General features: G+C 41.3%; 1 protein-coding gene across 9 annotated transcripts in view; it reads right to left on the bottom strand.

Annotated features, from left to right (window-relative positions):
- The window catches only part of LOC117402985 (ADP-ribose glycohydrolase MACROD1-like), a 921,538-nt gene that overhangs the window by 48,870 nt on the left and 849,796 nt on the right, over positions 1–22,872 (bottom strand). For all 9 annotated transcript variants that reach the window (XM_059024414.1, XM_059024412.1, XM_059024413.1 and 6 more), the window contains 2 exons: positions 17,006–17,053; positions 6,888–6,959 (listed from right to left, as the gene is read on the bottom strand). In XM_059024414.1, coding sequence (XP_058880397.1) covers positions 6,888–6,959; positions 17,006–17,053 — 120 coding nt within the window. The remainder of the gene's footprint in view (positions 1–6,887; positions 6,960–17,005; positions 17,054–22,872) is intronic.

Below are 22,872 nucleotides of genomic sequence, written 5' to 3'. Positions count from 1 at the left end.
TCAGCTGAAGAAAAAAGTAAGAGACACGAAGTCAGCTTAATGAATTGAAGAAAACAAAAATGAAACGAAAAGAAATGGTAATCGACTTAAAACAGTTTCTCTTGAAAATGTCTGTTACAAGACTTCTATGCTTCAGCGTGTAATTCGGCTGGTCAAGAGTACTTAATTTCTAGCTTTGTTGGCCTCCGTGCTGGACTCAGTCGCTACATAAACAGCGCTGACATAAACCACAATGCTAGCCTTTAGTGACCAAGCATTTAAAAATACAAATAATGTATTTTTGTTGATAATGAAAATATACAGAAAAGGAGGCAAAGACACAGCAGTTCACCATCCACGCATTACTACCACTGACCTGGAGAAGCTACGTAGCTCAGCAGCTCTTTCCAGCAGCACACCCTCTGGTCTGGTGCATAAAGTCTGAGAAGGGTACAGTCAGTTTAAACCTGACAGTTTTGTTGTCACTACAGATGAAAATGGACTAGCATTTGTAGCCTTAAACTACAATGAAGAAATAAAAAATCATAAAGCTTTTAATGAAATAAATAAGAAAGCCAACATGAGTGTACGCCATGCCCAGTAATCCCCTGTGCCCTGTTTTGAGTTACATCACTAGTAAAATACCCCCTGATGCTGGCAGTTGTTTCTATCACCCTTGCCAAATTCCCTTATCCCACTTAAAACATGGAGCTAGCTGGTATAGTCTAAAACCAATGGGAGTAAATCACATCGCTTCAAAGATGCCTCGCTTATCGCTGGAATAAATAAATGGAAACGTTGAAAAACTCCAGTTTAATGTTTACAACAAATAGACCCTTGTTTGAGGGGCTATTTTTTTCTCCAAAGCAGAAGGATATATAATAAAATGTTTTGTTTTTTTTGAAAAAACGTTTTTGTTTGTTTTGTTTTTTATAAAAGATTGTGTCCATAAGCAGGATAACACACTCCAGGGCTTGTGCATCCCAACTAAAGCCGTGTGTTAATGCAACACAACGTACGCCCTGTCATCATGTGTAATCCCTTACTAAAGTACTAGTTTATTATTAATGCATAGTACAGAGAATTCTATAGTAGGTTCTTGTAAGTCTCGCTCTTGGTGGGGAAAATATAATCTGTCGGTTCTGTCATGACCTTGTCTTGAAAGACCACTTCACACCTGTCCAATTTTAACATTCCTACATCAAAAGAATTATTTACCATTATCCTGCCTATTGCATGAGGACAGACTGAAACAAGCACATGTCAAAGACCTGCTACACCTTCACAAACAAAAACCAAATTGATTTAAAAGTCAAGAAATCCTCCTTTTTTGCTCATTGTGTGATCTTTCTTCTAATTATTTTAATAAAATACATCTTAAAATGAAGGGGCTAGAAGCAGTAGATATGACATCCCTTTACACACAGGTTGTTTTGGCAATTCAATAATATCAAGTGACACTGATGGCTCATCAGAATAGCTTCAAACCTCGGGCATGTGCCATGTGCGCCTTTTCTCAGCCTGGCAGCCGTGTTCAGACCTGTAAGATATTCACCTTAGTTCGTTAGCTCGTAAACAGAGAACTAGGTATGTAATAGGTATTTAAGACAAGGTTGAAACAACCACATAGCCCTTTAACCCTTTCATACATGGTGACCTCATAAAACAAAACTCTCTTCTCGTCTTTACTGTAAATGGGGAAATACGGAAGACACAACTGCATGTTCCTTCTACATGTAGGCTGACCAGACCTCCTGATTTAGCTGGGGCAGTCCCGGTTTTCCATCAAAGGTCCCAGTGTCCTGACATTTTGCTCAAAACCTTTAAAAAGTCCCGGTTTTCAGCCACTTCATGTAGCGCGACACACTCTAAATACCTTTTGCCAAAATAACATAAACAGCGCTTTTAGTTTATGGCATCTTTTGTGAAAACAAAATAAAATAGAAAAAACAAGGTACTAAGGTAATTAAGAACATTATTTTATAAAGTGATTAACACAGGCATATGTGCTTATTTCTCAGTGTGCAATCAATCAATCTTTATTTTATATAGCGCCTTTCATAGTGGACCACAATCACAAAGCGCTTTACAAGATGCAGTAACAACAAGAAAATCAATAATACTTTAAATACAGAGAAATGCATAATACATGATATACAGTAAAAAAAAGCATAATACATTAAATACAGTGAAAGTATAATACTTGAAACAGTAGCAACAACACAGCAGCTAATAGCAGATATCAGGCTTGAAGAGCATGGAAAGCAAGAGAGAACAGGTGGGTCTTGACAGTTGATTTAAAGCAAGCGACAGTGGGAGCATCACGCACCAAAGCTGGGAGAGAGTTCCAAAGACTCAGTGCCATGAAGCTAAATGAGCATTCTCCAAGGGTGGTGTACTTTTGCTTGGGGATAACAAGCAGGCCAGAGTCGGAGGACCTCAGCTTGCGGGCAGGGACACAGCGGGTCAGCAAGTTGAGGAGGTACTCAGGACCTGTGTGATGAAGGGCGTTGTAGGTGAGCAGGAGAGTTGTGAAAGTAATCCTGAACTTTACAGGTAGCCAGTGCAGCTGGACAAGACAGGAGGTAATGTGATCATGTTTTTTACATCTGGCAGCGGCATTCTGAAGTCAGTTTATGGTGCGTGCCAGGAGACCACCATATAGAGAGTTGCAGTAGTCGAGTCGAGAGGAGACAAATGCATGACAAAGTATCTCCGCATCCGGGAGGGAAAGGTAGGGATGGACTTTGGAGATGTTTCGAAGATGATAGAAAGAAGATTTGACCTTGGAGATGTGGGCAAAGGAGATGTTGCTGTCAAGAATTACACCAAGGCTTCAAACTGTGGGGGAAGGCAGCAGCAGACAGTTTCCGAGGTTCAGGGCAACTATATTCAAATTCTAGAAGGAGTTCAGATTTTCTAGTGTTCAGCTGAAGAAAATTGGCAGACATCCAGGCCTCGATGTCTTGAATGCAAGCCGAAAGCCGGACCATGGCAGAGGGGCTTCCAGGGTCGAGTTTTAATTGGAACTGGGTGTCGTCAGCATAGGAGTGAAACATGAGACTGTGTTGGCGGTTGAGGTGAACCAAGGAAAGCATGTAGATATTGAAGAGAAGGGACCCAAGAACAGATCCTTGGGGGACACCACAAGTGACTGGGTTTGCGACACCACTGCATCCAGCACTGAAAACAGACTGCATGCGTCCGGATAGGTAAGAGGACATCCAGGAGAGATAGGTTCCAGAGATCCCAGCATACTTCTGAAGGCGGTTAAGAAGAATACCATGATCTATGATGTCAAAAGCAGCTGTTAGGTCAAGTAGGACAGGCACAGAGGGTGCACCAGCATCAGCATTAAGCAAGAGATCATACACAATCCGGAGCAGAGCAGTTTCAGTACTGTGATGTGGCTGGAAGCCAGACTGTAGAGATTCAAGCAGAATGATATCCATGAGATGTTTCATCAGCTGACTTGCTACAGCCCTTTCGAGAGTTTTGGAGAGAAAAGGGAGATTGGAGATGGGACAGAAATTAGATAAGTCAGCCAGGTCGAGGGAGGGTTTTTTGAGTACCGGCGTAACTCAGGCAAGCTTAAGGGCAGCAGCAACCGTGCCAGAGTCCAGGGACAGGTTGAGAGTGTGCATAATGGAAGGAGCAAGATCAGAATCACAGAGACGGACAAGGTTAGTCGGCCAGGGGTCCAGGGGGCACGTGGCAGTAGTTGATTTCAACAGTAGGCCAGAGACATCAACAATGGAGAGAGGAGAGAAGGAGGAGAGGGCAGGAGGGGCAACCGGAGGAGAGTCAAGGTGGTCCAGTAGAAACTGGGTTTGTGCCGGGGGAGCGTAGAATAGATGTTGTCAATTGTGTTCCAAAAGAATGAGGAGAAATCGTGACAGGTAAGAGAGGAGGATGAACGAGAGATGGATCTGTTGGTGGCTGGATGTAGGATTTGGTCAATGGTCTTAAATGATAACATTGGGTTTATCGTGTCCCATAGTTATGATTTCAGAGAAGTACTTCACCCTAGCCACAGCAAGTGCACGCATGTAGCTAGTGAGATGGTCGGTCCAGATCTCTGTGAACCAATAGTCCAGACGACCTCCACTTACACTCAAGCATGCGGCAAGCACTCAAAGTTCGAGGCTGTACCATGGGAAGTTTCAATCTTTTTGACGGTTCTGGTTGTAAGCTGGGCAACAAATTATACACCCAAGAGTGTACTGAAATTAGCTAGCTGTTTAAAAAAAAATACTAAGAGTGAGAGGATGGCTATTTAACCATTAAGTAGCCTATATTTAAATGGCTTAATTAGTCTTACCAATTTTTTAAAAATGTGTCTCAGTTTTGAGCTCTGAAAATCTGGTCACCCTGTCTATATGAGCTTGCCATTTTTACCCATATAAAGCAATGGATTAGTATTATTTTTTAAAATTTTCAATGAAAAATATATTTATTTATTATGTGTTAAAAACTACTCTTTTTCAGCTATTTTCAATATTTCATGCATGAAAGAGTTAAACCAGTTTTTAGTCGCCTCTGTTTCAGGACATTTAATAAGCAAATGCACATGGGACATTCAACTGAAACACATAGAAGTAAGATTGAGAATTTGTGCTAGCTTGCATGATTTAACACACAGGCTCTCCAACACACTACTTCAACTCCATTGCAACTTTAAATTCACTCTTGGCTATTAGTGCAGTCAGGGATTTAAAATCTGTGAAAAAGGAGGCAAATTTGTAAAACATAAAAATGGCAAGCAGGATACTGTATGCATTTAATTGGTTTGAGCTATTCTTTTGTTTGTTTGTTTTATTTAAAAAAAAAAAAAAGTACTGTTAATGCATTACTGTTGATATACAACAATGTTAATATACAGTATTTTACTCAATATGGCATCTAAATGTGTGTGTTACCAGTTATTAGTCTGAGACACACTGGCCTGATCCAGAAAGTACATCTGAAGGATCTTAGTGTTGTCTCTCAATCCCACTCATCGCTGAATTGCATATCTGAGACTGAATAATTGTTAAAATTATACCAAAAAACTTTAAGGACTATTTTAAGAAGTATTTTGTTGAGGACTGTTTCATTTAAAGCATGTTTTGTTAAATTGAATCAATCATTAAATACACAAAACACTGAAATACATGTTTAGGGAGCGTTTATTCAAACTCTTTTGTAAACGGTCCAAGGTTTTATAAATTATAATTGTAAAACAACAACAGAATAAAAAATCCAACAATTTGGGCACTTTATAAACAAGCAGAACTTCTGCAAGCAACTGAGATTATTCTTTGAATAAACCACTGCCTGATTGTAGTTGTAACTGCATTAAGAACAAGACATTGTCTGCAGTAAAACAATCAAACATCAATGGGCTGATTGGTTGGTTATCAAAAGTTGTCATTTTATTTGCTGCTTGGCAATACTAGGAGATGTCAATATGGGTTGAAAAGATTGAAAAAGTTTCGGCAAATTGTTACAATTATATACAATTCCTTAAAAAAAATAGCTTTATGGAATTCATTCACATTCCTCAGTGGCTTATACTTTCATCGCTGTTACTACTGGTTTGCCAACATCTCTGATAGGAAGAGGTGGCCACAAATACTGCATCACCCTTAGATTCTCAGCCATTCCTAAAAGTCGATCATTCCATAAAGAGATGCTTGAACTGTTACCTCATAGTGACAAAATTGTGCTTTTATAAAATGATAAACTTGAATGCACTTGACTTAAACCTTATGCATCAATAAATACTGTCCAAAAATGTAGCTAACAGATTGATTTTGCTATAGACATAATTGTTTTAAACTGATTGCTTCAGTTGGTCTTGGAGGCTCCTTCCTTCCCTTGACCTGCTTGTCACTATAGGCATGGAAGCATTTTGTGCTTAGGAATGCCCAGCTAATGATTCAATTTCCAAATCAGAGCTGTCTGGGACATACTTTCATACTAGGTATCACTGTTACAATTTAGTTGATAAAACATGGGAATATTTTGCAAAAACACTAATACGTTTAAGATTATTGTAAAGATTAATGTGCTTCCCATGTGGATCTGATTTTTTAGCAAGCAGTTATAATATTTATTACATTTAATTCATTAGACTGAGACTTAAGGGTGCTGAACAGAGAAGAGTAGATCTCATACACTGCATTGCAAAACAGCCAACCAAATGTAATTTTCAATACAGTAAGAGTGAACAGTTAGCTAGAGAAGCAGTAAATTGGAGTTGCTTCAGCAGATACTGTCAAAAGAACATTTTCCGAATGGGATGTTAACAAAAAAAACAGAAAACACTCAGTGAAATACAGTAGCCATACCATGTCATAACCAATTCCGCACTATAACGAGGCAAGTTATAACGGGTGAGCACTGTGTACTGTATTATACTGCTTTGAAGCTTCCCTTTATTAGGCATCATCCATTTGGGAACATTGGCAATTCCTTTCCAAGTCTTAAGGTGTTGTGTAGTCCATCAAAAAGTGAAAAGGTTATTCTGCTCGTTAATAACAGCCATATGGATTTTTTTTAACATTTTAATCACTATAGATGAAAGCCATTCTTGGGCTTATACAGCAAACAGACAGTATGTGTTGTTAATTAGTGATTTGTTTTCACCCCCAGGACTAGGATTTTAATTATCTTTGGTCCACACCATTGGATAAGACAGTAATTGCTTTCAGGTGGTACACCTGAAGAAGATGGAATTGCAAAATGGGGAAATAATTGATTTTTAAACAAGTTTAACTTCAAGAAAAAAAAAACTTCCATTTTACAATCATTAAGTAGCAGATAAGAAAAAAAGAAATCTACAGTTCTATCATAAAGTCAGCATAAAAGAGAAAACAGCATGCATGACACAATTTGTTGCTTAAAGTGAAAAGATGTATTTATACCTTCATTGCTGTCTTCATCTTTGTTAAGTTTCTTCTTTTCGGACTTCTTGCTAAGTGGTGTGTATTTTTTAACTGCAAAATAGAAAAAGAGATACAGCTAACCAGTTCTTGACAGTAAAATCATAAATATAAGAACATAATAAAGTTCTATAGAACATCACAGTTCATTCAACAGGAACCATCGTTGCCAAACTATAAGCCGCAATTGGGTCATGTTCACAATTCAGCCAACATGCTATGTTGAAACCAGTATTTTATTGTTTTGTTTTTTATTAAAAGAAAAAGCTTTTCCAATACATAACTGAAGAGGTTAATTGAAGTGCTCATACATGCACTTTAGTTGTTTCTTGCTAGCTCTGTACCACTGACTGTTTTTTTTTTATTTTACAAAAAAGAAAACACCATGGTGGTAAATGCTTAATGAATATGGCCCATTATGTCAATTTGAAACAACAAAGGCTGAGGTCTGTTGATGGTACAGTGAACAACCCTAAGCACTATATCACAACAGCAGTAAGTTCCAAGATCTCCCTTATACTTCAGTGAGCTATAAAACAAAACGCTGCGGTACACTTACTTGAAAAGAAATACGAAAACAAATGGGTACAAGAAACTGGGAGCATTTGTATGAGGGTTAACCTTCTTAGTCTGGTTGACCCAGCTTTGTTAGAACCAAGATCATCTTGCCCCCTGTCCAGCTTACAGGTTTATTATTATTATTATTATTATTATTATTATTATTATTATTATTATTATTAATAATAATAATAATAATAATAATAATAATAATAATAATTGTACCCTGCTGTTAAGTACTATTGATTTCAAGATAAAAAAAAAAACAGTTCAAGATTGAACCTGAACGAAAAACTAAATTTCAAGTGAGAACACCAGTAATTCACCTGAAATTCTGTTGAGACTGCATTGACTGAAAACCTAGCCTGACTTGAAGGGTATTAAAGGCCATTCTTAGAACAAGTTCAGACATTCATCAGTGCTGAAGTGAATTAGGCAGGAAACTTGCGGTGAGAGAGAAATGAATCAACAATGGAAAATCTGGGTGGTACTATGAGAGGTCAAACCTGTCAGGGAGTAACTTTTTTCTTCAGGAGTTTATATCACCATGAAGAATGTACAGGGATAGCCATGCATATTCTAAAACACCTTAAATTTTCCACTAACTCTTGAAGAAGTGAAAACTACCAAGGGCTGTATGCTGTATGAGCATAACCATATTTGAGATACTACAGTATGTAGTGCTGCTGAGGTGGTTGGTGGGGGGTTGGTGGGGGGTTGGGGGGGGGGGGGGGGGGGGGTAGCTGGGGTATTTAATAATAAAATTAAACATAAACTTTCCTTTCATTCAGATTGGCACCTTTGCGGTCATGAACTCTCTCTTTGGATGACAGGAGGGGGTTTTCACAGCCACTCAATGACAATAAGATCTCAATGTTCACGATTGAAAAATTTCACAATCAAAAGGATTATTATTTTTTTGGTGGAAACAGCTCTTTACTACTGGGCTATGCTTTGAGTTCGCCATAATGCATTGCACAACAATGCTGCTTCAGTTGGTTGGTGTTTGGGTCCTAGTGGAGACTGCTGTACTGAGTATGAAAAATGATTGAGAAATAGTTTTAGTACTGCTGCAATGTGAGGAGGAACTACAGACGTGCTCAAATTTGTTGGTACCCTTACAGTTCATTGAAATAATGCTTCATTCCTCCTGAAAAGTGATGAAATTAAAAGCTATTTTATCATGTATACTTGCATGCTTTTGGTATGTCATAGAATAAAGCAAAGAAGCTGTGAAAAGAGATGAATTATTGCTTATTCTACAAAGATATTCTAAAATGGCCTGGACACATTTGTTGGTACCCCTTAGAAAAGATAATAAATAATTAGATTATAGTGATATTTCAAACTAATTAGTTTCTTTAATTAGTATCACGCATGTCTCCAATCTTGTAATCAGTCATTCAGCCTATTTAAATGGAGAAAAGTAGTCACTGTGCTGTTTGGTATCATTGTGTGCACCACACTGAACATGGACCAGAGAAAGCAAAGGAGAGAGTTGTCTGAGGAGATCAGAAAGAAAATAATAGACAAGCATGGTAAAGGTAAAGGCTACAAGACCATCTCCAAGCAGCTTGATGTTCCTGTGACAACAGTTGCAAATATTATTAAGAAGTTTAAGGTCCATGGAACTGTAGCCAACCTCCCTGGGCGCGGCCGCAAGAGGAAAATCGACCCCAGATTCAACAGAAGGATAGTGCGAATGGTAGAAAAAGAACCAAGGATAACTGCCAAAGAGATACAAGCTGAACTCCAAGGTGAAGGTACGTCAGTTTCTGATCGCACCATCCGTCGCTTTTTGAATGAAAGTGGGCTCCATGGACGAAGACCCAGGAGGACTCCACGTTTGAAAGAAAAACATAAAAAAGCCAGACTGGAATTTGCTAAAATGCATATTGACAAGCCACAATCCTTCTGGGAGAATGTCCTTTGGACAGATGAGTCAAAACTGGAGCTTTTTGGCAAGTCACATTAGCTCTATGTTCACAGACAAAAAATGAAGCTTTCAAAGAAAAGAACACCATACCTACAGTGAAACATGGAGGAGGCTCGGTTATGTTTTGGGGCTGCTCTGCTGCGCCTGGCACAGGGTGCCTTGAATCTGTGCAGGGCACAATGAAATCTCAAGACTATCAAGGCATTCTGGAGCGAAACGTACTGCCCAGTGTCAGAAAACTCTGTCTCAGTCGCAGGTCATGGGTCCTCCAACAGGATAATGACCCAAAACACACAGCTAAAAGCACCCAAAAATGGATAAGAACAAAACATTGGACTATTCTGAAGTGGCCTTCTATGAGTCCTGATCTGAATCCTATCGAACATCTATAGAAAGAGCTGAAACTTGCAGTCTGGAGAAGGCACCCATCAAACCTGAGACAGCTGGAGCAGTTTGCTCAGGAAGAGTGGGCCAAACTACCTGTTAACAGGTGCAGAAGTCTCATTGAGAGCTGCAGAAAACGTTTGATTGCAGTGATTGCCTGTAAAGGTTGTGCAACAAAATATTAGGTTAGCGGTCCCATCATTTTTGTCCATGCCATTTTCATTTGTTTTCTTATTTACAATATTATGTTGAATAAAAAATCAAAAGCAAAGTCTGATTTCTATTAAATATGGAATAAACAATGGTGGATGCCAATTACTTTTGTCAGTTTCAAGTTATTTCAGAGAAAATTGTGCATTCTTCGTTTTTTGTGGAGGGGTACCAACAAATTTGAGCACGTCTGTATGCCCGCTGCTGAAAACATGAAGAGGACATGTCCCACGTGTAAATTATGCCGACAATCTTAACATATTGTAATTGTTAAGATTCAATTGTATCAATTTAGGTTTCAAGCATCACATCATAGTGCTATTTTTGTTAAAGCTTCCCCTTGGCCTCAATATAGTTTTCAGAATGTTTAACCACCAAGTACATCTGGCACCCCAGAGTACAACCATTAATCTGCAACATTGTGCTGTCAGTGGCTGTAAAAAAAATACTACATTTGTTCTTTGTGGTATTTCTTACTGATGTATTTCTTACATGCAGTAGAAGAATACTGTTACAAGAGACTGGTTAATGGTTACATTCCAGTGTGTTAGATGGTTGGACATGATTAGGAGAGCTGTATTTAGTTTTAAAAGGTCATCAGGATGCGATGACTGAAACAGAAAATGATACAAAGTAAATCTAAACACAAAAAGAATATGTTAGTTAAGACAACTTGCATGGCTGATATTTGAAACGGCTCATTTTAGGCTAAAGGGTATTTTTTTAAGGAAAACTAAATAAAAAAATAAAAAAACACTAGCAGGAAATTCTTCCCTCTTGATTCAAACTAGCGAAACGGTGTATATTACAAAAAAAATAACAAAAGACAGGGTTGTATTTTAACACTGTATTGCTGGGCCATATTAAAAACTGCTTTTTTTTAACACAAGTGCTCAATGTTAGATGCAAGCAATGTTACATGATAAGCTGTGTACGGGGAGTTTTACCCATTGAAAAAATATGAATTACACATGATGTTTAAATTTAATATGTAAAGAATATGCATATACTTTTTGCTGCACAGCTTGAGTTCCCTTTCAAGTAGAAAATAACCATCAAGGTATGGGATATTGCTGTCAGGCAGTAGGGATTGGCTGAGCTTTATAGCAAAGCTGCCGATAGGCCTCTGCGTGAGCTGCCTTGTAAGCCCGCCCCCCTGGGAGCTTACTACACGCAGTGCGCAGAGACTCTCTTCCTCTTTTGTCTTCAGCATTGGTAGCGGTAGGTAATAGAGCTGGTAACTAATTGTACTCGCTAAGCTTAGGCTTGAGAAGCTGGTTATTGCCCCTTCTCTGAGTTTATTTCAGTTATACTCTTCGGAGTGATTATTATTATTTGTTTAAGGATTATATAAATTGTTTTTACATATATATATATTTCCTTCACGCTTTGCTTCTGCATCGCGTTGTCTCGTGGTCTTCGTCTTTCCTGTGTTAATAATCATTTTATAATTATTAGTGTTGTGTTTTTTGTAAATAAAATTGTATATATTGTGTGTGTATATATATATATATTTTGTGAAGGACGCGCGTTGCGTTGGCCTCGGCCGTGTGCGTATCTGCAGCCCCGGTCTTGCCTTGGCTAGACCGCGTGTGTGGAGCCTGCACTGCAGTCTCCCACATACTACCTCTGCGGTGTGATCCACCAACCGCGTGGTAGCTGTACTGTGCCCACATATTATTGTGCCCCAGTCACATATCACTAGCATATAGTGCTGCTGCAGCGTCCCAAAAAAAAAAAAAATTCCCATTCATTGCACAGAGGAAGACGACCACAAAGCGCAATTCCCCAGCACCAACAGGTAAGTAGTGCACAGCATCCAAGACACTGTACCAGCACTTAGCGTCTCCGCTCTGCGGGTCAGCTGACACTTAGGCATCTGTGCTAGCGTTCTATGCTCGGTACTCACGCTCCGGCGTGCTGCGCTTCGGCGCATGGTGTCAGCGCTTTGCCGCTTGGTGCAGTGCTTCGGCACTTTGTGCTTCGGCACTTTGTGCAGCGTTTCAGCGCTTGGGGACTCGGTGCTCGACACTTCGGCGCTCAGTGCTCGACGCGCTTCCCTAGACGCACGCACCATCGATGCACGCACCGTCGACACTCGACGCTTGGTGCTCGACGTGTCGGCGCTCGGTGCTCAACACTTCAACACTCGATGCACGCACTTCAGGTGCTCGACGCTCAGTGCTCAACGCGTCGGCGCTTGACGCACGCACATCGGTGATCGAGCACTATGTCGAGCTTTCACCGATGCGTGACCTGCCAGGCCAAGTTGCCTGCCAGCTATCCGCACGATGACTGCGTAGCGTGTTTGGGGCTGGAGCATGCAGCATCTGCCTTGGCGGATAAGGCATACTGCCATCTATGTGCGGGGTTCCAGACATGCACCCATCGCCAGAGAGCAAAGAGGGCGGTTGGGGGTCAGTCCCCATCCTCTGGGTCGTCCCATACTATCTCGGCTCCGCCGTCGTCTGTTATGACGCCACCGATGGCGGTGCAGCTCTCCAGGAGCCCATCCTCCCAGCTTACAGCTGGTCAGATGTCCCCAGCCAGACGTGCTCGGGAACGTTCCCGCAGCCCCTCCTCTCATGGGGCACGTCCCCGTCGGGAGTCCAGGTCGAGATCTCGATCGCCTCGCCGTAGAAGGCACTCTCGCTCCCCTCGACGGGGCAGGCGACATCAGGACAGATTTGGAGTGGCTGAGCTCACCTCCAAAATGTCACAGTTTATGGAGGTCATGATGGGACAGCAATCCCTCCTCATGACCTAGCGAACGTGGCGCCTCGGGTTCCAGAACAATCGGCTGGGCCCATCGCTAATCAGCCGGTGGCTCCTCCACCAGTGGCTCACGGCCAACCCCAGGAAGTGTGGGATGTCAATGCGGTCTCAAGGGACGCATCCGACACTGAGCCCTTATTGGAGGAGGAGAGCACAGAGGCCGAGGTGGCATCCCAGCACTCTGGGCAGGACGACCCTGAAGTGCTGGACACTAATGACCCTGTGTGGTCAGTGGTGGAGAGGGCAACCCGTCACTTGGGTGTGGACTGGCCCATGTTAGAGCTAACACAACGCTTCCTATTTGAGTCGCCATCAGCCCAGCCCCTTCAGTCCAGGATGCTACCGGCATTCCAGATTTTATTAAGGAGGTGCAGTCCACCTGGGGGGCCCCGGCCTCCGCCCCTGCAACTTCTCGCAAGGCTTCGGCCTTCATCAATGCAAGGGGCAGGCGAAGCTGGGTTAGCGTCCTTCCCACCGGTGGGTGCTGCGTTCGCCGTGTTGGTGAAGGCGCCAACATTATCGGGGCTGACTAAAGACCCTTCGTGCCCTAACAGGCAATGCAAGATCACGGAGACCCACCTGAAAAAGGGGTACGCCGCGGCTACAGAGGCAGTCAGGCTGTCTAACGTGGCCAGCCTCCTGACGGTCCAGGCGGCGCTCATCCCAGATTTGCCTGAGTGCCCCTCCGTTGCCCTTAGGACCGAGCTGGGCACAATTGCTCAGCTGTTGGTGAAGCTGGCTCAATTAAATGCGCGAGCGCAGGGCAGGAGCATCGCTTCTCTTGTGGTGGCAAGAAGGCAGCTCTGGCTCTCGCAGGCGAGGGTACAGGAGCCTGATAAGGTCCCATTGCTGGATGCTCCAATTTCACCGGGGCACACGTTTGGCCCAGAGGTTGAGGCGCGTGAGGCGTCGCAGCAGTTGGCAAGGATGTGGCCAAACAAACCTTTCCAGCCAAGGCGGCCGCAGGAGCGCCAGTGGCGCAGAGCACCGCCACAGCAGCAGGCGCAACCACGGGGTAGTAAGACCTCCCCTTCAGGTCCATCAGCACACGGCCAATCCACGTCTGTAAGACCGCAGCGCGGAGGGTGGCGCCCTAGAGGAGGTGGCAGGCCACGCCCTCATGGCTCTGGCCAGGCCCCTCGCGAATGAGCGCAACCGAAACAGCCCTGAAAACTCCAGGCAGCTGTTAACCCACCCCTACACTGTCCCACAGCTCCAGTTCTGGCAACAATGCACCAATGACATCTGGGTGCGCAAAACTATATTCACCGGGTACACCCTTCAGTTCCAGTTAAAACCTCCCCCCTTCCGGGGAGTGGTGGTAACTGCAGTGAAGGACTCAGTTCAGTCCTCAGCTCTGAATGTGGAAATACAGGCATTGCTCAGGAAATGTGCCATTCAACAAGTAGACCCTGCTCTGATCGACCAGGGGTTCTATTCCAAATACTTCCTGGTGCCCAAAAAGGATGGCGGGCTCCGTCCTATTTTAGATCTGCGAGTACTGAACAAATACCTGCGGGTGTTATCGTTCAGGATGCTTACGCACAGGCACATCATCCAGTCAGTCCGACACGGCGACTGGTTCACCACCGTGGACCTGACAGATGCATACTTTCATGTTCCCATCTGCCCGGGTCACAGGAAGTATCTGCGTTTCGCATTTCAGAGCAGGGTATACGAGTTTTGTGTCCTTCCATTCGGCCTGTCACTAGCTCCTCGAACCTTTTCGAAATGTATGGATGCCATTCTAGCTCCCTTGCGGGCTCAAGGCGTCCAACTGCTGAACTATCTGGACGACTGGCTCGTCTGCACGCAGTCGAAGGAGCAGCTGGCACATCACACAGTGATGGTTACAGACCATCTTCAGCGGCTAGGTCTGAAGGTCAATTCAGAAAAGAGCCGCCTCGTGCCGAGCCAACAGACCGAATTCTTGGGTCTGCATCTGGACTCTGTGTCCATGGAAGCGACCCTGTCGACACAAAGAGTTGCCTCGATGGAGCAGTGTCTCTCCCTATTCAGGTTGAGAGAAACAGTATGTGTCAGCGCATACTGGGGTTGATGGCTGCCGCCTCGCAAGCCCTTCCCTTGGGCTTATTACACCAGAGACCTCTGCAGGCCTGGTTCAATGCCTTCGCATTGCATCCACGGAGAGACAAACACCGCAGATTGACAGTATCCCGAACCTGCTGGGAAACACTGCGCTGGAGGAAAGTTCCGAAGAACATCCGCCAGAGCGTACGCTTGGGTCCCATCTTCCGAAGGGAGGTTATCACGACCGACGCTTCCAACCAAGGTTGGGGAGCAGTCTGGAACGGCTCAGGGACCCGCGGAGTGTGGTCAGGACCCTGGAGGTCAGCCCACATCAATGCTCTGGAACTCAGAGCGGTGGACCTCGCCCTCCGGCACTTCTTGCCAGTGCTTCTAGGCAAGCACGTGTTAGTGCGGTCAGACAACATCACGGTTGTGGCGTATATCAACCGCCAGGGCTGCCTACAGTCAGAGACTAGAGTGTGTGAACTATGCATCAGCTGCAGAGTCACTTACAACATCGTCTCACCCGAAAGACGGTGCACAAGAAGGTTAAGTGACTTGCTCAAGGTCACACAGTGAGTCAGTCAGTGAGCTGGGATTTGAACCAGGTTACAAGCCCTTTTTAACCACTGGACCACACAGCCTCCTTATATATATGCTAGACATTCCACAAAGTTTTCAGAATCTCTCTCTCTCTCTCTCTCTCTCAATACTCTAAACTGGATATACAGTATATAAGAGTACATATATAGAGTAGAAAAGACTGTGGAGAATAAGACCAGACTGCGCAATTTGTAATTCAAATCGATTCCTACTTCTAATGCTCGTAGCTGTATGTGATTGGGTATCAGTTTTTATCTCTCTGATCCTACAACTATATTTACAAAACGTTCAGATGACGTGAAGGTGAAGATGATGCCCAAGCATGAATTCCAATCTCTAAAGTAATCAGCTTTGAGGAGAGGTATACAATCCAACAGGGAACAGGCAAATAAGCTGTCATAGTACAGACATTACTTTGTACACCAGAGAACTGTACTAAAAAACGGTACAGAATGTGCTCAGTGGAGGGGCTTTGGTCAGAAATCCATTAACTCAAAGTAGGCCTGGGAAAAAGGCACCAGGCTGGCATGAATAAATCACAAATAGTTTTTATTCTTTAATGGTCGAAGGGAATTAATGTGTATATATATATATATATATATATATATATATATATATATATATATATATATATATATGGACATGTTGAAATTTTGTACTCTGATGCATTATGAGCATCAACAATTTACTCAAAGCCTCCACTAGTGTTTTCTACTGTTATAACAACCTTGACTTGCATAAAGAAGGAAAAACACTGCGTGAAATAGCTCGCATCTCTCGATTTTCAAGGCGTGGTATCCGAAGCATAATCAACAAGTGCAGAGAAACATCAACATCATCTGTAATTGACAAACACACTGGCAGACCCAAAAAGCTGTCTAACAAGGATGAACAATACTTGAAGATAATATCCTTAAGGAATAGAAAGAAGACAAGCATTGAATTGACAACAGAACTGGCAGAAGGCACAGGTGTCGTTGGCCATCCATCAACAGTCCAAAGCACCTTTGTCCATTGTTTCATAGCCCAATTTCTGTGTTCATGTGCATATTTTAACCTATTAGCCTTGTTTCCCTTTCTTAAGAGACGTATTCTTACTGCAACACATCTTTTAAGTCCTGATTTCAAGAGTGACCTTCGTACTGTTGATTTGATGGACAACGACACCTGTGCCTTCTGCCAGTCAAGGTTGTTATAATAGTAGAAAACACTATGGAGGCTTTGTGTAAATTGTTGATGCTCATAATGCAACATGACTAAGACTTTTGTACAGCAGTGTATATGTAGCCCTGATGATTGATATATAGTTTGCTAATACCAACTGCTAAATCAATGGCATGTTGATCGCGCTAGATGGTATACATTTCTTTTGTTTTCATCATACCTGCTTCTTGCTTGATATTTCAATATGGCAATGACACACATTTTACTGGACTTCCCTGCCTAGAACCATGATAGGTTACTGAGGAAGCATAGGATTATATGAACCAAAATAAAAGTTATTATATTGAAGTTTATTTGCTGCCAATATTTTAAAGTGTTACCGTATAATCGATACTTGAAATTTATATCCATACTGTATAAAAAACATGATGAAACAAACCTTCTTCCTGAGTCATTCCCTCAGCTGCATCTTCATTCATGTCGTTATCTATGGGGAAGAAAAAGAAAACATTACAGGCGGGTGTGACAAGACTAAAAGGAAGAGGTTTTGTGTCACTTTGTATTGGCTGCCCTGTGTGCAAAACAAGTCTGCTGGTAAAAGAGCTGCTAACAGCAGGTGGGGGTCTACGGACATCCAAGGAGTGACCACCACTGTGGCTCCCTTCTGCTCAACATTTTCTTTTTCGGACACTGTACTAGTCAGTAGACTTTTTAAGGGGCATATCAGTACATGTTTGAGTATACCTAAGCCCTTTATCGTTTCAAAACATTGTTAAGAACCACAGAATAAATGTTTTATTCGCTTATATATTATAATAAAGGTACAGATGGACAGCAAAACGTTTCAGAGACAATGAGGCTGTCATTGAAATCCAACCAGAATGTAATTTAAATGTACACTTAATGGAAATCTGATGTCAAAAAGGCTAGTTTTTTATTCCCCTTTGAGCTGTAGCTTTAATTTGTAGCATTACATTCATTAAGGCTCTGTTTTCATTTGAGGTTTTATTCATTTAAAGCTAGCATACCCTTCTCCAGTTTTTACACAATAGATATGCCCCTGGACACTTTATGTTACTAATTTTCAGTCTTTTAGTTGCAACACTGCTCAAGAAGGGCGTCCCAGTAAGCCTTAAACATTTCAGCTCTCTGCCCAGCTAGTGAAGCTTGGCCTATGTTCTGAAAAGGCCTGAGGCAAGTATGGCTTCGGGGCTAGATTTAATGCTGATGAGCATGATGCCTAGTTTTTCTACTGTATTATCCATAACTTTAAACACTCAATGATAAGATATACAGTGGTACTATGAAAGTAAATTAGACTGCAGTTTCACAAATAAGTCTTAATCAAAGTATTTTGTGTTATGTTAAGATTGCTTGTCAAAATATTTGGCTAACTTTATAATCAAGGTATTAAAAAAGTTTTCCATACATCTGTTTTTACCCAAAAAGTACAATGTAATTGTTACGGGCAAACCCCGAAACTGGGCAATTCGCAGATTTGGAGTGCTCAACAATGCCCGGTCAAAGTCCGAAATTAATCTCAAAGATCTTTCATTTGATATTTTCAGGGGTCAGAGACAGAGCTACTGAAGAGCTTTTTCAGTAGCCACCTACTTGAGTAGCATTATTCATTCACTCACTCACTCATCTCATTCATAAAAACTACACAGGAAGTCCGGTTTCAGAAAATAGGCATATACAGGTGCTCCTCGACTTAAGATGCTTCGACTTACGACGCACGGCACTTACGACTCTTTTGCATTATTACCCTGCTTTGACTTTACGATATCGATACAGCATTTACGACACGGCGAGACACGAGCCATGCGTCATGTGTGCATGCTCGGTGTCTGAACCACAGTACCTGTCGTGGTTGCCCTGACTCAGTCACTTAGCATTTTTTTTTTTTTTTTTTTTAATTTATTTGCCCTTAACAATGTCTGATAAGAGCTATGAAGTCTGTCACATAATGAGGGGCTTAACTTCAGACGATCGTATTTCCGGCTAGGAGTACCGCATACACACACTGAATACGTCATTGGAAAGCCCCGAAATCAACGGGCTGAGTGTAAAGAGTTAAATAAATATTTGCATGAGTACAATATACCGGGTAATTTTTGTAAAAATATATTATCTGGCCAAAGAGTCAGGAACGTAACCCCAATTTATAACATTGTTCCTATGGGAACATGTGCTTCGACTTCCGACGCTTCGACTTACAACGCGACTTTCAGGAACCAATTGTGTCGTAAGTGCAAGGACTGTCTGTATTTAAAAAATGTATTTTTTATTGACGACATAACTATATAAAATATTTAATGAGATAATTTATTTTAAACAAATTATTAAAATCTAGATATGTATTACGTACTTACTTAAACTCTGTTACTCCGCTGAGGGCGCTCTCCAACTCTTAGATCACTTTCATAAACATTGTCAAATGTGAATCAGCTAATCATTCATGTTCCATCCAGTACCTGTATCCATCTCTCCGATTGGACAGTTCAATACAACTCATTATTATTGGTTGTAATTACATTATTAATAATACGGTTGCTCATGTTAATTTTTGTTACGATGTTCCTTGTTCTGATGTTGCAGGTAATATTGTTCCAAAATGTGACATAGGTTTTATATATATATATATCTCGATTCCTATCCGACTGTTGCCGATGGTACTACACTAGTGTCAGTGGGGTTTCTCATGTTAATTTTTGTTACGATGTTCCTTGTTAAGAAAGTCTGCCTGTCACTCAGAACAGGAATGAAAGAACAGAGGGAGTGATTCAGACTATGCCCGAGAAGCAGTGGGAAGACTGCAGTTTTCCCGGGCAAAGCCCGAAAAAAGTTATTAACATTTTTATTTGAAGCTTTACCCAAAGTTAGCGGCCAATTTGCGAATTGCCCACATTTCGGGCTTTGCCCATAACATATATAGTGCCGTGAAAAAGTATTTGCCCCCTGTCTGATTTTCTGCATTTTTGCACATTTTTCACATTGTATTTGGTCAGATTTTTTTGTGGGTTGTAGTAGTATATAGAGGGAGTCTGAGAGAAAGAATGACACCAAAGTTTGGTGCTTCTTTAATTTGTTTGGTGTGCAAGGTAATCAAACATGCAATCTTAAAGTGTGAAAAAGTTATTGCCCCCCCCCAACCCCCTAGTTAACTCAACCCAATTAAAGGGATAATTAGGGTCAGCTGTTTGAGTACTTTGGTTAACAACCAAGCCTGATTTGGGCCAGCCCTGCCCAATATAAATCTGACTAACTTTGGCCCTTACCATCAGAGTGAAGTTGTCAGCACACAGGTTCTAGAGGCACATCATGCCACGAACAAAAGAAATTCCTGAAGACCTCCAGAAAAAAGTTGTTGATGCCTATCAGTCTGGAAAGGGTTACAAAGCCATTTCTAAGGCTTTGGGGCTCCACCAAACCACAGTCAGAGCCATATTGTCCAAATGGAGAAAGTTTGGGAAAGTAGTGAATCTTCCCAGGAGTGGCCGTCCTGCCAAAATCTCTCCAAGAGCAAGGCCTAAAATCGTCCAGGAAGTCACAAAGAACCCTAGAACAATATCCAGGGATCTGCAGGCCTCTCTCGCCTCGGCTAAGGTCAGTGTTCATGACTCCATCATCAGAAAGACACTGGCCAAAAATGGGATTTATGGCAGAGTAGCAAGGCGGAAACCATTGCTCACTAAGAAGAACATGAATGCTCATCTCAAGTTTGCCAAAAAGCACCTGGATGATCTTCAAGAGTTCTGGAACAATGTTCTATGGAGAGTGGAGTCAAAAGTGGAACTTTTTGCCGACATGGGCACCGTTATGTCTGGCGAAAACCAAACACTGCATTCCACAGTAAGAACCTCATACCAACGGTCAAGCATGGTGGTGGTAGTGTCATGGTTTGGGGATGATTTGCTGCATCAGGACCTGGACGCCTTGCCATCATTGAAGGAACCATGAATTCTGCTCTGTATCAGAGAATTCTACAGGAGAATGTCAGGCCATCCGTCCGTGAGCTGAAGCTGAAGCGCAGCTGGGTCATGCAGCAAGACAATGATCCGAAACACACAAGTAAGTCTACATCAGAATGGTTGAAGAACAAGAAATTTAAAGTTTTGGAATGGCCTAGTCAAAGTCCAGACCTAAACCCCATTGAGATGTTGTGGCAGGACCTGAAACGAGCAGTTCATGCTAAAAACCCTCAAATGTCACTGAGTTGAAGCAGTTCTGCATGGAGAAGTGGGCCAAACGTCCTCCACGGCACTGTGAGAGTCTAATCAATACCTACAGGAAGCGTTTGGTTGCAGTTATTGCTGCTAAAAGTGGCGTAACCAGTTATTGAGTCTTAGGGGGCGATTACTTTTTCACACAGGGGCATTGGGTGTTGCATAACTTTCTTTAATAAATAAATGAAATATGTATCAAATGTTTGTGTTATTTGTTCACTCAGGGTCCCTTTTATCTAATATTCTGATCTGATAACATTCAGTGTCAAAAATATGCAAAAATGCAAAAAATCAGACAGGGCGCAAATTCTTTCACGACACTGTACATCACATAAAATATCAACATATGCTGTAAGATTTATCAAAGTATTTACATTGAAATGTAATTTGTGCCAAAAATAAATAAAAAAAAGCTTACACAACAAGCACCAATTTCTGAGTCTAAATGGATCTTATCAGTTGCATTTTACTAGTGTTGTAACATTTTCACATTTACCCTTCACAAAACTGCATTTTGATAAAACTATCTTTTAGTGCCCTAATTTGTAGTCCAAAACAAAGGTAAAATTCTCTGAGAAGAATTGATTATTGGAACATTAAAATGAAAAAGCAGATACATTATTGTTCTAACAGTTATGTTAGTAACATGCATCCCCACCATTGATGAATGGTATTGTGAGACAGTAGATACATGTAACCTAAATCCACTGTATGTGGCACACAGATGAACAGACAGTTTCTCTACAGTATTATTCAATATCAATGTTATTTGTTTTTACCAAATGTTATCATAATTGGGTAACTGATCAAATTGAAAAAGTAGTTGTAAAACACTGACATCCCCAACAGGCCAAAATAAAAGCAAATAAAAAATAAAGACTGAATTTCATAAAGTTTGAGGATTTTGCATAGGTTCACTGATTTGTATTATTTTCTTAACTAGAAATCCTGTTTAGTTTGAACTTCAGTTTATACAAGTGTTGAGAGTTTGTAGTATTGAACATTTTCATAAATATATACATATATATATATATATATATATATATATATATATATATATATATATATATATATATATATATACTGTGTGTGTGTATATATATATATATATATATATATATATATATATATATATATATATATATATATATAGAACAGATTTCATTTTGGAATCAATTTTGCATTAATTCAAATCCAACAACAAAATGAGTGGGTGAATTGCACCATTCCAAACTGCGCTGCATTGCTAAACAGATGAAGAGCTATATCAGGTATAAGCAATTCTCTAAAAAATAGCTCTTTCATGTAGGTGTAAAGATACTTTCTATAAGCTTTCTATATTATATATCTATAAGCTTGCTATTGAAACAGAATACTCCAGGAACGTACATGGAGTGCTGTGTTTATTTCAAGGGCTTGTCAGTTATTCGGCCATCCTCATTTGTGGAATAACTACACTACTCCATGAATGTAGAATCCTCACTGAATATATATGTATGTCTGTTTTGCTCAGTTTAGTGACATTGTTTAGGCAACTGTGCACCCAATGTGATGCTCTTTATTAATTATGTGTTACCAAGCTTTGCAAATAACCCTGTCAGTATCCAGAATGTCTACTATCCACTTCACATTCTGGAAGACATCTGCACCTCAAGGAACCTATCCATCTTCAGAAAAACATGTGTGGAATGTTTTCCCACTCCTCGTGTAACACAGCTGCCAGCTCAACCTGGTACTGGGTCTGTCTGTGTTGAAGTCTTAACTCAACCCAGACATGCTCAACTGGGCTAACATCAGATAAAATGCAGACCAGGTGAGTTTACTGATGTTTCTCTGTGGCATTAGATCCTGCTTTCACACACATAGCAAATTATGTAGGAGCATTAGCCATCCATTAAGGTATGATGTAAACACCTATGAAGTAGTATAGTACAGTTCTTGTAAAATCCCTGGCACTGTATAAAACCCTTATCCTTATCAGACAAATGTCAGCTAACTATGGCTATAGTTACAAAAATATCATGGTAGCACGCTATGATTGCCATGTTTTATTATTCCTGAGAAAAAATCCCTTGAC

This window comes from Acipenser ruthenus, chromosome 5 (genome assembly GCF_902713425.1).
Source record: "Acipenser ruthenus chromosome 5, fAciRut3.2 maternal haplotype, whole genome shotgun sequence".
Classification (NCBI taxonomy): Eukaryota; Metazoa; Chordata; class Actinopteri; order Acipenseriformes; family Acipenseridae; genus Acipenser; species Acipenser ruthenus.
The sequence above is the reverse complement of the archived record's forward strand: the minus strand, read 5'-3'. Positions and strand labels throughout refer to the sequence as shown.